General features: G+C 37.1%; 1 protein-coding gene across 2 annotated transcripts; it reads right to left on the minus strand.

Moving 5' to 3' along the window:
• Nucleotides 1–1,969: 1,969 nt before the first annotated feature.
• On the minus strand, nt 1,970–4,880 carry LOC116208810 (anthocyanidin reductase ((2S)-flavan-3-ol-forming)). 2 transcript variants are annotated; one of them, XM_031542369.1, is made up of 6 exons: nt 4,445–4,880; nt 3,424–3,590; nt 3,102–3,302; nt 2,817–2,976; nt 2,458–2,671; nt 1,970–2,362 (listed from the first exon to the last, which is right to left on the minus strand). In XM_031542369.1, exons 1-6 carry the CDS (start codon nt 4,575–4,577, stop codon nt 2,215–2,217), a joined length of 1,023 nt encoding a protein of 340 aa, XP_031398229.1. In that variant the 5' UTR covers nt 4,578–4,880; the 3' UTR covers nt 1,970–2,214. The 2 variants fall into 2 exon arrangements, with proteins under 2 accessions (XP_031398229.1, XP_031398230.1); XM_031542370.1 differs by having other exon boundaries at nt 1,970–2,359; nt 4,445–4,873.
• Between the last annotated feature and the right edge of the window lie 12,400 nt (nt 4,881–17,280).

Below are 17,280 nucleotides of genomic sequence, written 5' to 3' on the forward strand. Positions count from 1 at the left end.
TTAACTGAAACGTCACAATGTGATCACGCGGACAGATTTATATATGTGTTTCACGCGAATGTCGTACATAACGGTTTCGCATATCGGGTTAGATGTGATGGCAAGACACAGGTCCACATGTGTTGTATTTTTATTCAGATGCACAGTCAATAATTTGGAAAGCAAGAGGTAATAACAACAACAGGCATATATACATTTTCGGACTATCACGATACATTTTGAATCGTCTTAAGCAATCCAGATACATTTTGAATCGTCTTAAAAAACCCAGGTACATTTTGAATCATCATCCAACTTGGTGGTCCAGCTCATGTGGTCAATATGGTTAGGTAACTGTCCATGCTTGAAAAATGTTTTATGCATTACTTTGGCTTAAGGTCAAGAGAAGTGACGACAGAGGTCTCTTTGGTGTATTCCTCCTAATGGATGTGTCAATATTTGTATTTTTCATGCTTTTGCACTTTGGTACATACTTGGCCTAATAAGAGGGAAAAATGAAAAAATTGCAACTAGTTCTGATCTGTCACAAGAAACATTTTGTCACACTTTCCTTTCCCAGGAATACAACCAAGCAATCCCACGTCAGCAAAACCAATCCTCTTAAAGGTTACTTCCCCGACCTCAGTAACATGGGCTTCATTTCATTGGGCCGCTCCTGGCAGTGGAAGGATAACAGGCCGGTGCCACTCCGGCCCAACATGGCCCAATGTATAGATTGGTGATTCACTTATAAATTTACTATTCGTTATCCGTATATATATTTTAGAATTACGTGTTAACAGCTTATGAAAGTATTGGAATCAGAACTGTAAATTGTCAATATTGTGTTAGCATCAAGAGCTTTTACATTCTCTCCTCCCATGTGAATTAAGTTAATATCTTATCCTAGAATCAAGCTTTTGACCTTGAATGTGCCTTTGAATGATAAAAAGAAATTGTTATGGCCAAGAGATCATGGTTGTCAGAATCATGAGTCGAATCTAGAATTGCACGATTCTACGATTCATAGGGGACTAGCGATTCCAATTTCACCCCGGGAATCGAAATCTTAGAATCGTGGTAGGATCGCATCTAGAATCGTAGAATTGGTGCGATTCTACCGATCCTACATTAGGCTCAAAACTAAAAATTGGACCAAGCCAGTCCAGTTGTTCTGCCCATAGAGCAGCCCTGACTGGATTTTTTTTCCCTCTTCTACTAATCGACGAATGAATGAAGATTTGACTATTGACTTCTGAACTCTATCGAAGTCTCGATTCTTGAAGAAAGAAAAGATTTCAGCCCTAATTTTTCCTATTGCTCAAATATTGCATTCTTCTGTTGAAATTGCCTTCATTCCCCATTCAAATTGTTGATTATAATCGCCGTCCTTCCTCCTTCGGTTGAAATTGCCGATTGTAATCGTTGTTCTTCGAGCACTATTGTGTGTTGATATCTGCTTCGAGCTCTCCGCTGCTGCTCTGCTATGCATTGATGATGTTGGTATTGGCGATGAATATTTGGATGACATTTGATCTGTTTGTTGATCCTATGTTATGTTATTAGCTTTTTATTTTTATTTCGAGACTTTGAGTTATAAATTGTGATTTGATTTCTATATATATGTTATTTTTTTAATTATAGATAAAATCTTACGATTCACGATTCCACGACCCTCGATTGATTATAGTTAGAGTCGTGATTTTGACAACTTTGCAAGAGATACAACATTTTTATTTATATATCTTTTTTATTTTTTCACATGCAACCACGTGATATTCTTAATCTATTTACTCAAATGATTTTTTGTGGAAATTAAGGATAACCATGGGAAAATAATACACTGCATAGTTGTAAAAGTAAGTTGAAAATTATGAAGGTAATTCATCTGTTTTATTTTAATACATTTTATATACTTATTTATTTATTTTGCTTTGATTTTCGGTTTTAGCTAAGTGACAAATACTTATAATAGAAGAGGCATGGAAGATTCTAAACATGAATTATTGATCTCTTCATTCCTCTGACCAAACATCTCAGAGATAACATAGACCTTAACATCTTAAAACAGTACCACTCCCTTCATTTCCGCTCAAAGGAGCGTACGTTAGGCCAGCTACATAATTTATGATTTCGAACGAAATGCTACTCACAAGACAGTGAGCAAGAACCAGACTTGAGACCTCCCACAAGCCATTAGCTAGTAACTGCCGAACCCGAAGTTAAAGCAACGCTTCAGTCGAGAAGCAGCCCTTTCTCCTTAAAGTATTCCACAGACTGATCGTAGATGTCCTCTATACTGTACTTGAAGCTGAATCCTTCTTTGGTTAGCTTCTTCGACGATAATACAAGCTTGGGCTTTGCGGGGAATTCTCCAAACCTGCTAGGGAATCACCAATGGAGATAAGTCATGTGCGTACTGGATTTCCAAACCTAACCATAATGCTACTCGAGGGCTTAGCGCTAATGCTAACTTACTCTGCCGGGACTTTGTACTGTGGGTATCTTTTGCTGAGGAACTTCGCAAGCTCGGGAACACTGGTGTTGGTAGCACAGCAGATGTACCGACCTGAAGCAGATTCTTTCTCAGCCACAAAGATGTGTGCCCGACAGACATCCTCAACGTGTGTTATTGAGATCGATCCTGACAGCATCTGCATTCCCTTCAGACCGTTTATCAGGAATTCATTCCCTGCAAAATTTTTGGGAGCATTCGAATAAGGATGTTAGAACGGTGGCTCAGACGTAGTTCAGGGTGCATTTTCTTCTAGAGAAGTTCCTCAGTTTCCTATTTTTCAGAAAATTTTCCTAAAAGTGCTTCCTAACAAGTTACGGACCTGTAAGCAGAGACATGGCAAGGCAGACGCTGCTGGGGACGTCGAGAGTGAGGGATCGACCTGCCATGAGAGTTGGGACAACAGTGATGAGATCGAGGTTGTTCTCCTCCGCGAACTTCCAAGCCGCCTTCTCAGCGAGTGTCTTGGAAGCTGGATACCCCTGAAGAAAGAATCACGAACTTGGTCATACATTCCGTATTCCATTAATTCCATTAAAAAGATAAAGAGATCACACGCAGCTTTCCCTCCACAATTCATGAATTAGTATCCATGCTGTCTTCCTACCCAAGTTGGGGGCTTCTCGGAAGTCAAGAACTCGATATCGGTCCAGTTCTTCTCATCCATCTCTAAACCTGTCCCCTGAAGCGTATTGATCGACACAGCTGCTGCTGACGACGTTAAAACCACTCGTTTGACAGTCTTCGCCTTCGCGCAGGCCTTTAGGACATTCACGACTCCTTGGATTGCAGGCTTGATCATGTCATTCTAAATCCAGAGAGGCATAATTACAAAAGCAAATGTTAAATTCTTTTTTTTTTTTTTCGCAGACTGTAGCATAGTAATTTGGGAAAAATGGACTGGGCCGAATTTTCTTTTTCCTTTTAACCTCTGGATCTTGTGAAGCGAAGTTGACTGGGGTCGCGACATGGAAGACGAATTCACAGCCCGCAATAGGAGCATCAAAGCTGTCCTCGTCGGTTAGATCTGCCCGGAAAATTTTCAAGTCGCCGAGGCTCTGTAATTCGGCAAGGTGAGCCACTTTCTTCTGGTTCTCTGCACCCGAAAAACCAAAGATCTAAGATTAATTTATAAGAGACACCACAACAAAATTTACTGGAAAAAAGGTAAATTTTCATAAAATTATTGGGAAGGCGAAACAGAGTTCATTGCCAAAATTTGGAAATATATATATATATATATTCATGGGCTGTACTCATGGTCTAAAACATGTCCACTTAGTGGACACCATGACAACCCTTTAAGGTTAGAAATGGAAAATTCAAGACAATATCTCATTTCAGTACCCTTCATCATTTGTAACTCAAACGTATACCTCTCTATGTAAATACCCGTCTTAGGAATCCACTCTAATCACACAAATTTTCCGATTTTCTCGGATCAGTCATCGACCGAAATGAGTGAGCTCTTTAGTTTATATTTTAAGAATAAAAGGCTAAGAATATTAGAACTCTTCCCATCCATTTCCCTGACGGTCCCTACCAATTTTTGGATCATCAAATCAGCAGTAGAGGATGGAATCGGAGCTGATCTGACAGCCGAGAATGACCGAGACAATTGTCCGGGAAATGGACTGTGACCATATTTCCCGGCCGTGACGGGACCTGACTGAGGTTTCATTATATTTTATTCAATCAAATATATATATATTTGAGGGACTAAATAGCAAATTCCATTAAAACAAAAACAAAACAAAACAAAAAAAAAGATTATCGTCCAAACAAACCTTCGACAGCCCCCTTCCTGTCTGTCTGTAGGGACAGGACAAGAAGCCTTCATCTCCTCCTCATCAGCACCATCCCATTTTCCCCTTTCAAAAACAAGCAATAGCATGTCGCGGAATAAAGAAGAAGAGAGAGAGAGAGAGAGAGAGAGAGATCAAATCCTACCTGGGTCTCTCACGGTGGTGTTTACGGAGTAGCCCTTCTCGAGCAGCAGCTTGACGAGCAGCGACGCCACGAACCCAGTCCCCCCGACCACGCAGGCCTTCCTGTTCCCGGCACCATTGTCCCCCGACGCCATCGATGTATATATATGAATAATCTGTATCAACTGACAGGAGGACTAATATTATTAATTAGGGTTTCTGTGGGATTGTTGATTGATGAAAGAATTCTGGAAGAAAGGGCGCCTTAAATAGGAGGAGGAGATATATTCAAAGGGTCGGGGATATGATCTAATTTGATTTAATTTTTTTTAATAGAAAAAAGAGATGAAGCGTTGTTGTGTGATCGCTGAGGACTGAGGAGGGGGAGTTTATTCCATATCCACTGACTGTGTCCATCTACTTCGATTGCTCTCCTTGAAACTGAAGGGAAGAAGACGAAGAAGACGAAGAAGGTAGGCACGTGACCCCTCTTTCACTACCAGCGACTCAAACCTCAACCTAATGTCATTCGTCTCCGTTCTTGTCCTTTTCGTCCTCCTGTCCCCCCGCCGTAAGTGGGGAATATGTAGTACGACCGTGTGGACCCCTTTTATCACCATTCTGATTAAATGTTACTGAGTCAAGCGGCTAAATAACACTCACTGGATATTTGATCGTCCCTGGTGCCCAAAGTCTATGACACAATTGCCTCAAAGGACGTGTAATACCGTTTCTTTCCAATCAATGAGAGATTGACACGTTCCCATTTCTTTGAACAAAATTTCTAGTAATTTTCTCGAAATTCAAGTAAATATGTGAAATGTGTTGGTTTTATCCCTCCAATTTTGAGGATGAGTTGAGCTCATTTTGTTGGGCTTTAGTCGGACTTTAAATAGGCCAAGCAAGATCACACGGGAAAAGAATCGTCTTGACCAACGAGTTATAAGATGAGTGAGAAGTGTCATCAATTTCTATTGAATCACGTTAGTTGGGAAGAAAAATAATGTTAAAGATTTCATTCCGTAAATTGAGAAGAGAGCAATATCGGTTGCTCATAAGCAATAATTCTCTTTATATGAAATTCTATGATGTGATCAAATGAAATGACATTTTATCATTTGCTAACTTAATATCGATGGTTGGGCCGCTCAATTGGCAGGGACCACAAGACCCTTCAACAATGACATCATTCTAGCTCACTTTAATTCTGATTTGTTCGGCAAGAAAAGAGCACGTTGTGGGTCATGTAGCACACAAAATTAAGTACTAGACTATCACGAATACTATTTCTCGCGAGCATGGTACATGAAATACTATTTTTAAACTCTCTTTTTTTCGGTGAAATTTTTTTTGGGGTGGATAACCTCTTCTTTTTTATTTTTCCTATCAATTCCATTCCGTTTGACCAAACTTGACCAAACCTATGATCTTATTCATCTCATCAATTATATTTGTGGCCAAAATTCATTATATGTATATTCAGGGTGATTTTCACTTGATCTTTTAAGTAATATGAGATGAAGATCGTCACTGTTTAATTTCTAATGGATGGTGTAGACATGTTTTTTTCTTAAATTAAAGAAGATAAATACTTTGGCATCTCATATGATCTGTGAAAATAATTATTTATTGTATACCATTCTTAGGGCCGAATACATCATCAGCCAAAAGGAAAAATCCCGATAAATCGGTAACTAACTAGGAAAATAGAAAAACTAGCCTAAAGTGTGGATAATGTACATAATTACAAGATACACAAGATATCCTAGAATATTCGAGAACCGTAATAATTATGGTCTATCAAACCCGAATGAATGTGTCTATTATCTTTGTTGGCATAGTTTAGAATAAATAATTGTTCTTCTGGTCGATTTTTTCCTCACTTCGTCATTAGATGCCACTGAAATAGACCGGATGTCACACACCACAGAAAACAAGAAAAAGAAAAAGAAGAAAAACAGGAAAGGTGGACGTGGAATCTAATAATTTGCCGGAAAAATAAGAAGAAAAACAGAACAAAAAAGAAAAAGAAAAAGAAAAACCCTCTATAAACTTCTCTACTTGGGAAAATGATAGAAAAATATTAAAATTTATGCAATCGTCCTTTTTGGTTACAAAATTTATTGTCAAAAGATGTCAGTGTCAAGTACATCGATCTCACCTAATAATCATATGTTGCAGTAACAGCAAGCATGCATGTCACTCCACTATTTATCCCATAGAATTTTTAATCGCGACATACGAATATTTTTCGGATCAAGTGGTTACTCTATCATGCCAAAACTATGTAAATAAAGTTCTAATTGATGCCAGCACCGAAAGTGTGTGGTAATGGCCAACATGCGGAAAGACCCGATAATGTAAAAGTTTGCCGCTTTATAGTCCATCGTTGAAGGTGCAGCACAATAATAGTTGGAATGGATGTTAGGAGTCCAAATTATATCATGTGAATGGGATGTTGCATTTTGCGCATGTACAATCAAAAGATTCATATAAGAGAAAAAATAAAGAAAACCGGTTAGATAAATGGTCTGACGACCTAACCGGCTAGAGATTTCGGGAACATGGTTTATTCTTTTGTAGAGGGTATAGCAGATTCAATCAAAAGTGCTTTAAAAAGCAATTGACAATAATGTGCCCTCCATATGGAAATGCAAATTTACTTGTGTCTTTATTTCTTTGGTCGACTCTTTATTTTTTGAGAGCGGGAATTAGGAGTGGATGTTTAGCTACACGCAGCAGCAGGTAGCCTATCACGTGGAAGACTGAGCTGGGTAGGTGAGTCCTACTCCTACCACTTCCTAATTCTTTTATCACTCTGCGTTAATCCGCCACATCGAAAAATTTAGGTAATTGACAAGTTACGTTCTATATATGGTAAATGAACTTTATCTATAATTGAAGATTTCAAAACTTATTAGAAACAACTAGTCTAACTTCCATCTGAGGATTAGTCGAGAATACTACATGATTTCGATAGAATATGAATATATATATATAGAGAGAGAGGGGGTAAGTCCATAAAGTTTTACAAATGTTTCAATATGGTACAAAATGTTTTTTTTTTTGTTACTTGATGATACAAAATATTTCAAAATTATTTCAGCATAGTACAAACAGTTTATAATTTTGATAAAATTAGGGGAATGACGTGTAATTCAGTTGGAGAATTGGAGTATGACTATGGATGGTTGAACTTGACGGTTGATTGTGAATTTGGACTTGACTATGTTATCTGCTATTATATGAGAATATATTCGTCATAATTAATTTATGGTTTTAGGTCTTTAGTGAGAGAAATTCATGGTCTCTTCAGGTGAATAAAATATTTATAGTTAAATTTACTTAAAACATAAATTCTACGAGTTTACAATACGAGTTTAGGGGGCCTTCACCAATTTTATGTAAACTCTCGAGTTTGACAACCATGCTGAGTTTCTTTCATGTTCCTAGGGAAGCTAATGGTTTTGCAGATTCATTGGCCAAACAAGTTACGAATAGGAAGTCCGAATTCCTCACATGGATTGATTGGGCGAATTGATTTCTTTTCTCCCGAAAGTCCTTCTTACTGGTGTTACTTTTTGGGCAGATTACATTGTTTTTTTTTAAATAGATAAATTTAGTTATTTAATCATTTTAATAATGTTAGTTCAATGCGTTATATTTAATAAGTATTTTATATTCAATGTTACCTTGAAAATTATCAAGATGTAAATTCTATATAATCATAAACTAATTAATATTTTTAAAAATGTTAATAACATTTCCAATTTTCATGTAAAAACTAAATGCATTGAGAAACTAAAATGTATCATTATTAAAAGAGTAAATAATTTTTTGTTAAAATTCTAGGTAAATCAATATTTTGAGTTCAAACCTTAGTCAATGTTATATTAATTTATTTAGAAAATATGTAAATTTAGCTATTTAAGTATTTAATAAAATTAGTTCAATTTTTTGTATTTAATAAATATTTTATATTCAATTTTAATTTGAAACTTATCAAGAAGTAAATTATATATGATTATATACCAATTAATATTTTATAATCAAATTAAATGATAGAATATACTAAATTCTGTCACAAATTACAATTTCACGTAAAGTGTGAGTGAATTGGTTAGTATTGTTAAACCAAGTATTTGGAGCAGATAATGTTAAACATAAATGTACAAACGACAACCAGCTAAGATTGTCTTCCTCCATTACAAGGCACTGTTAATATTTTTATTCAATTCTATATCCATAAAAAAGAAAAAATTTAAAAAGGAAGTAGAGATTTTGAATTTGATCCTTTGAGTATCTCTTTATTTTCTCTTTATTTTCTCTTTCGTATTTCTTTATTTTCTCTTCTCTTATTTTTATTAGAAAATAGATCCATGAGATTTTCTTATAATTTAAGAAAATGGAAAAAAAAAAGATAGGTGTGTACTGATTCTCTTTAATCTATGATAAGACAGGTCTAAATCTTGATGGTGAAAATCAATATATCTGTTGGGATACTTGTGTCACAATCTTGAATGGTAGCAATGGACGGTCTTATACTCTTATTAAATGTGACCAATCTCCCACATGTTTTAACTTATCCCAAAAAAGAAAAAGAAAAAAAGGTGAGTAATTTAAGTAATTGGCTATTAAATGCAAAGAGATTTCCAGAATTCTTACGCTATTCTTTAGTGCACAGATCGGACTCAAACATGGATTAGTCGTACTCCCCTAGACTTTCAATTATCAATGGTGCGCACACACACACAAAAAAAGTGAAGTTTATTAGAGAAAGAAAATGTAGTGCAGTGACACGCGTTTACTTAAAATTTAGATTTTGGATTCAGTTCTTGCTATTCGGATTATTCGTGTCCATCAATTAAATGTTTTAGATTTATTTTTTATATTAGACACATGAATCTCTCATGTAATCGAAATTAAAATATATGTGTATCTAGATATCTAGATAAACCGAAAACATTTCGGAAATTCTCGAGTAGAGTACGTTCTCTTTTCATACTCTCGAGTTTATACTTTATTTTTTTTTTAAATGCGAATAAATCAATATAAATATAGATATTACTTAACCATGAAGTAAGTAAGTAAGTAACAATAATAATAATAATAATAATAATAATAATAATAATAATAATGTAAAATGATGTCATAAAATAATAATATAATATAATATATATTTTTTGTTTTTTGGATAAGTGGTAATTCTCATTGGATCAAAACTTCAAACGTACTACAAATATCCACCTATCCAAGAACAGCCCTAAAAACAAAGAGCACTAAACATCAAAACTTCCTGGTATATTAAAGAAAAAAACCAGTTCAGACTAAGTAATCTTAAAAGAGCGATTAGCCAGTGTGATAACCTTCATCTTGACATCTTCAAATATTCTATTTATAATTCCTGAAACTGGTGAGACCTCCCTCTAGAAAACCCTTGTATTCCTCTCAAGCCACATGTGGTAGACATAGTTAGACCACATCAATTTGAGAATGGTGACATCCAAACCTCTGCCTTCCAGATTTTCAACCCATCCGATTTCAGAAAATCAATCCTCGTCTAATTTCTGAATACCAATCCTGTTGAGCAAGCTTAACCAGATGGCCGTTATAACAACACATGTGAAAAAGAGATGCTCCGTTGTCTCTGTTTTACAACCGCAAAATTCACACTCCATCGAACCAGCATAGATTCCCCAACGAGCCAATCTATTCTTTGTGTTCAACATATCTCTTAGTGTCAGTCTGCAGATAAACAAGGCTCTCAGTACATTTCCGACAAACCATATGGATTTACTCCATTATACCTTGGCACTTTCAAGTCTGACGTGCTCCCAAGTACTATGAGAGGTGAACTTACCATGCTTATGGGCCACACAAACCACCTGATACTGTTCAGAAAGCTACAAAGCCTCAGCCATGTTCTTTACTTCAATAGCTTGAAGGTCAGAGGTTCAAGGCCACATCCAACCCCCATTTTTCAACACATGGTTCACGGCAGCATTCGGTGGTATAAAGGGGAAAAATTGAAAACCTTGGTAACATTAACTTACCAATGGACCCATAGGAAGCCAAGGGTCAGCCCAGAATGAAGCCTTCTCTCCTGAGCCTATTTGATATTGGAGAAGAGGAAACATTTGTTGTCTGAGTTGCAATATCTTCCTCCAGCTCCAAGAACAATCTTCAGGAATCTTCAATGACCAGAAAGACCTCCCTTTTATTAAAAATGTAATTATAATATAATATAATAAAAAAAATACGAATAAATTAATATAAATATAGACATTACTTAATCATGAATTAAATAAGTAAATAATAATATAATATAATATAATATAATACAATTGTTCTTAATTCAGTCTTATAGACCGATTTATAAAGTATTTAAATAAAGATTGTTACTTATGAAACTTGAATAAACCAACAATATTATGGATAAGATACATCAATATAATGACATAATAAAAGTTGGTCGAAGAATACATCATGTATTTTTAGTAAAGCTATTGAATTGTCAAATTTTCAAATGCTTTATAATGATTATATTAAATTAAAGTAGAATTTAACTATGAAATAGGTAATGAATACTTTTCATTATATATATATTTTATATATATATATACTGTGTATGATTTTCTTTATTAGTTTTTCAGTGCATACACGGGCAACCTCTATACATATATATATATATATATATATATATTAGAGCGGTCAAAGAAACTAAGGAGAGGAAATTAATGGAGGCCCATGAAGCCCACTTAAAGTTGTGGTATATCATCTGGACAATGAACCCATTTAGTAATGTTTTGGGCTGTGGAATAAGGGTGTGTATAGTAAGTATATTCGAAATCGATTGGAACCTACTCATTTTGGTAGGATCTGAGTATAATTTATCTTAAAATAGGTAGGTTTCAACTCCCAAGACCAAGAACTGAGAAATTCCGGCTGGTTCTTTATCCCGAGTACCTAGAACCGAAACTGGAAAAAAAAAGTCGAACTCGCTATATTATTTGTGTATAATAATACATGTCACTGTTGGCTTGCGTTTCCCCAATCCGATTATTTTCCCTTCTCTCTCCTCCATCATTCCTCTCTGTGGTCTCTCTCAGCTTCTTCTTCTCCGCCTTCTTAGTTTTTTTTTTTTATTGAGTTCGTCTTCTTCACTGTTAATTTCTCACCATTACATTCTTTAAAAATTAAATAAGTTTATAACTTAATTCGTTTCAATTGCTCTTTTTCTTGTTTCTGTTATTCTCCAACTCTTGATCCAACTGAATCAAAGTTGCTTGTGCTATTGTCTCGAAAAATTTGGTGTTGTTTCTTCTTTATGTAGGTTAAAGAAAATTGCCGCTTTTTTATTAAACGATTTTGCTTCGATCGATTAAGTGAAGTTATCAATTTCTTTTGCTTGAGATGGTACAGCTCTTTTACTTTGATCTACAAATGACATTTCTGTTTTTTCTTCTCCTCTGAGCTCGACTAAGCAAAGGACCACACACACACACACAAAAGTATCCGGAACTGACGGTATCTCACAGGTTCCGTATAGGTTCTAGGTATCTAAAGTTGCAGGGTAGGCTCGGTTCCATATTGTTGGAACAGGTCTTTTACAAGAGAAGGTCTGGGTATTCCAAAATTACTGTGGAATCATGAATGAACCGTTGCCAATTTTCATTTCCCAAGGATGTTTCTCTTTCCAAAAAGTTGATCAGTACAATTACATTTACAAAACACAATGATGGCTAGAGAAAAACATGTTGCTTTATGTCAATCTAATTTTTTGCAAATATATAAACTAAACATGTATTTGATAACACAAAATAAGTGTTGAATTTAGTCATTCAACATTTAATAAAATTAAGTTTGCGATATACAATAAAAAAAATGACACCACTTAATAGAGTTAAGTCAAAAAGGTGCTTGGCCGGTTTGTTTTCATAGTTAAAATCATAAAAATTTTAATTTTAACTTTAACTCAACACACTACACAATAAAAATACGCATTTCCCAAGTTAAAAATTTGAACTTTAACTTTAACTCAACACACTATATAATATTTGTCCTTTTCCACTATCAAAATTAAAGTTACTTTAATTCTGAAACCAAACGCACCTTAAATGATGTAGGTGGGGATTTGCTTAATCATTAAATCAGTTTTTTATGGCTTATTTGGTTTCAAAGTGTGATTTTAAAATCACATTTTAACTTAATTCTACTCGTAATAAAACAAAATAACTCATACAAAGTCAAAGGATGGGCCCCATTTATACCACAGTTTTTCCACAACAAAACAAAATAACTCATACAAAGTCAAAGGGTGAGCCCCATACATAACCATTTATATCACTCTTTTTCAAAATCAAAATCTGATTTTAAAATCCTACTTTAAAACCAAACGCAACATTACTAATTCGTTCAGCATGGGGCTATTCTTCATTTATTACACTGGTGCCCTCAAAAGCTTTTTTATTTTCAAATTAGTCCACCCTAATGCACCCAGACCTGATAGAGAGAGAAAGGGGAGAAGCGACTTAGTGCCCGCCGCCTTGCCACCATCGATTCCCAACGGTAGTGGCCTAACCGCTGCCCATCACCCCTCGGGCGAAGTCGCAGGGGTGGTGGAGAAAGAGAGAGAGAGGAGATCCGGAAAAATTCCCGAAGTTGATGGCCTAATCACTGGCCACCACCCCTCGAGTGAGATCGCCTAGATCCCACAATCTCGCATAAGGAATGTTGGCCGACAATTAAACCATCACCGCTGAGAATTTCTTCGAATCTTCTTCCCTTCTCTCATAGAGAGGGAAGAGATATGAGCAGTGGTGGCTTGTCAGCCGACCACCACCTCTCATGACAAGGTCACTGGCGGGCTCTATGCTTGTCGATGACCTCATCTGTGACGGTGGTGGCAGACCGACAATCCACCACCTCTAGCTCAAATCACAAACCTGATCAAACTTTTTTTAATTTTCTTTTATTTTTTTGTAAAAATAAAAGGCAGTCAAAGTAAAAATACACAAAATATATATACTATCAAAGAAACTTTCATTTTTGGCTACTTATTTTACCAAACAATTTTTATTCAACCAATTAAACACTTATTCTATTAAGTGCTTAAAATTTCAATACTTAATTTTAAGTCCAAATAAACACATGCTAAGTAATGAAATAAGTCGTACCGAAAAGTTTTGCCAAATGAAGATTAAGAAAAAAAAACTGAGCAAAAAAGTGAATGCTTTCATTTTATCTTTTCAATTATTTAGAGAAAAATCATATCACATCTTAAAATCATAGCTGCATATCATGGACGTGTATCGGTACACACTCGGGTGGTGTCACCTCGCTCTGCTCTAGGGGACGATCACATCTTAAGAACTTTCCAAACAGTCACAGAATTAGTAACCGTAAATGTAAATATTGCATTGTAATAATCCGACACTCAAGTAGAACAATTTATTCAGGGGCAAGAGATTGTTTGTTTCTATTAGGGAAGTCAATCCCGGATATATTGCTTATTAATTCTGTATCTTTATTTACCCTGTATCTTACCATATCCACTGGAATTAGCTTGCTGTATTTGGTCTTTCCTATTTTAAGCTTCTAGACAATTTTGGTGTATATTAAGTCATGGATGTACAATAAACCAGAGCGACAAGAGAATATAGAGTATTCCTTTCTCTAAAATTTACATGGTATCAGAGTAAAAGGGATCTCTGAGACTTGTGTAAGAGTGAGATAATGAGTAGCAGCAAGGGGAAGATGATTGATATCACCTCGCCATATTTTCTCAGTACAGCAGATGGCACGGGAGCCGTACTCGTGACTTGCAAGCTCACGGGCACAAATTATTCGACCTGGTCAAGGGCCATGTTGAACGCCTTACAAGCCAAGAATAAACTCGGCTTTGTCGATGGAAGTCTGGTGAAACCTATAGAGACAGCAGAGGAGTATGGAGCATGGAAAATTTGCAATGCTACTGTTGTTGCTTGGATTTTTAACTCGTTAGATACGAGTCTACACGCCAGTGTTGCTTATGCAGGTGAGGCTAAGGCACTCTGGGATGATCTGAAGCAACGTTTTTCTCAAGGGAATGCAACAAGGATTCAGCAGATTAAGGCAGAATTGAGTGTTCTGAAGCAAGATGGACTCACAGTTGGGAAATACTACACTGTATTGAAAGGGTTATGGGATGAGTTGGATGACTACTCGCCAATACCAAAGTGTACATGTACTGCTGTGGCTGAGTTTGTGAAGCAAAAGGAAGAAGAGAAGATTCATCAGTTCTTAATGGGGCTGAATGCAGAAACATTTGGGACTGTGCGATCCCAGATTTTGACATATGATCCTTTACCATCAATGGCAAAGGTCTATAACATGATGATCCTGGAGGAGAGTCAAAAGATGTCCACGAGAAATCGGGATATTAGCATGGAAGGTACTGCTCTCGCAGCAATGGGCAGTGACCTACCGAGAAGGAAAAGCTGTAGTTATTGTGGGAAGAATGGTCATGAGAGGGCTGAATGTTATCGTTTAATGTCTTGTAGTTATTGTGGGAAGAATGGGCATGAAAGAACAGATTGCTATCGGTTGAATGGGTATCCAGCTGATAAGGGCGAAAGAAGAAATGGTGTTGGCAGGAAAGACACAAATTATCAAGGAAGAAGGCAAGAAGGATGGAAGCAATCAAAGGCAGACAACCAGCTGAGAGAAGGGGCACGGTCTACTGGATACCTGGCCAATGATAATCCTCTGGTAAGCTCATGGAAAGGGGGAGCTGCTGCCACCATCACTGGAGAACAAGTCCAACAGATTCAGCATTTACTGGCCATGCTAGGACAGAACAGCAAGACTACTCTTGAACAAGTCTCTGGTATGTCCTTTAACTTGGCTGTGGGAGGCTCAAACTGGATACTAGATACAGGCGCTACACAACACATCACAGGAAATATAAATTTTATGACCGAATCATTCCCAGTTGAAAAGCCATACCCAATATGGGTTGCGGATGGAAGGTCTGTTTACGCTAAGAGAATTGGGACTGTTCAACTAGGACCTGATTTGTTTTTGAAGGATGTGCTCTACATACCTGAGTTCACTTGCAACCTCATTTCCGTTGGGCGTTTGGTTAAGGATATGAGCTGTATTGTCACTTTTTCTTCTGATTTTTGCATAGTGCAGGACCAAACCATGAGGAAGGTGATTGGAGTGGCTAAATTACTTGGGGGACTCTACTGTTTCGGGTGTGTGGCAACTCACTCAGCTCTGGCATCTTTCGAAGGACAAGACTTCGAGAAGTGGCATATGCGTTTGGGACACCCGTCACGGAAGGCAATGTCTTTAATCCCTGCAATAAAACTACTTAGTGCTGAGAATAAGGCTTGTGATGTTTGTTTTAGAGCCAAACAAACTCGAGCTGTTTTTCCTTATAGTTCCAATAACGCCACGCAGATATTCGATCTTATTCATTGCGATATATGGGGACCATATCATACCCCTTCTCTATCAGGAGCACATTTTTTCTTGACAATAGTTGATGATTATAGTCGAGCCACATGGGTGTTCTTAATGCGCGAGAAGGCTGAAACACAGCGCAAATTATTTGAATTTCATCGTATGGTGGCAACACAGTTTGAAAAGTCGATTAAGGTGATAAGGACAGATAATGGAACTGAATTACTTTCAAGAGCAATGCAAAAAATTTACACTGACAATGGCATTCTCCATCAGACCACATGTGTTGAGACCCCACAACAAAATGGCAGGGTAGAGCGCAAGCATAGACATGTACTGAATGTGGCCAGGGCTTTGCGGTTTCAAGCACAACTTCCTATAACTTTCTGGGGAGAGTGTGTGCTGACTGCAAGCTATTTAATCAATTATACACCCACATCAGTGTTAGGAGGACGAAGTCCGTATGAGTTATTGTTTGGTCGATGTCCTAACATTGGACACTTGCGTGTCTTTGGGTCTTTATGCTATGCATTATACAAACCGAAGAATAAAGATAAGTTTGCAGATCGGTCTAGAAAGTGTATGTTTCTTGGATATCCCTATGGAAAGAAGGGATGGAAAGTATACGATTTAGCCACCGAAGAAGTGTTTGTTTCACGGGATGTAATTTTTTATGAAGATGTATTTCCTTTTGCTGCAACGGTCAAGGAAAGTAAGGAGAGTTCAGCGAGATTAATTCCTCCAACTGATGGTGGAGATGAATATTTTTATTTTCAAGCTGCAAGTGGACATCCTGACAGTTATAATGATGAGCAAGAGACTGAGTTCAACGAGAGGGGGAGTGATGGTACAACTCCACCAGGGGATAACTCAAGCAGGGAGTCACAGTTCAATATTGGTGCGCTTTCTGATCAACAATCACAGGAGCAAGTTCGGCCTGCAGACTATATAGGAGGCAGTAGCTCTTCTCATACTGATCAACTCGGTGGGCAACCATCTCAGCAAGTACTTCAACATGGAGAACAATTGCAGGAGTCTGTGGAACCTGATGGCACAAGGGAACTGTTGAGGAAGTCAGGAAGGGTAACAAAGGTTTCCACTCGATTGAAGGATTACATATGTCATGCTCGAGTGCCACACACCCCCCCCCCCCCCCCCCCCCGGAGAATGCTGCTCCTTCATCTCACTCAGGTATGGCCTACGATATCAAGCATCATGTTTCTTATGATCGTTTTTCAAACTCTCATAAAGCATTTATAGCATCACTAGACTCTGACGTTGAGCCGAGCACGTATAGGCAAGCTATCCGTGATCCACGATGGAAAGCAGCCATGCTTGATGAAATACGTGCCTTAGAGAGTAATCATACGTGGACTCTTGAACCATTACCACCGGGCAAGAAACCGATAG

Source organism: Punica granatum, chromosome 5 (assembly GCF_007655135.1).
Source record: "Punica granatum isolate Tunisia-2019 chromosome 5, ASM765513v2, whole genome shotgun sequence".
NCBI lineage: Eukaryota > Viridiplantae > Streptophyta > Magnoliopsida > Myrtales > Lythraceae > Punica > Punica granatum.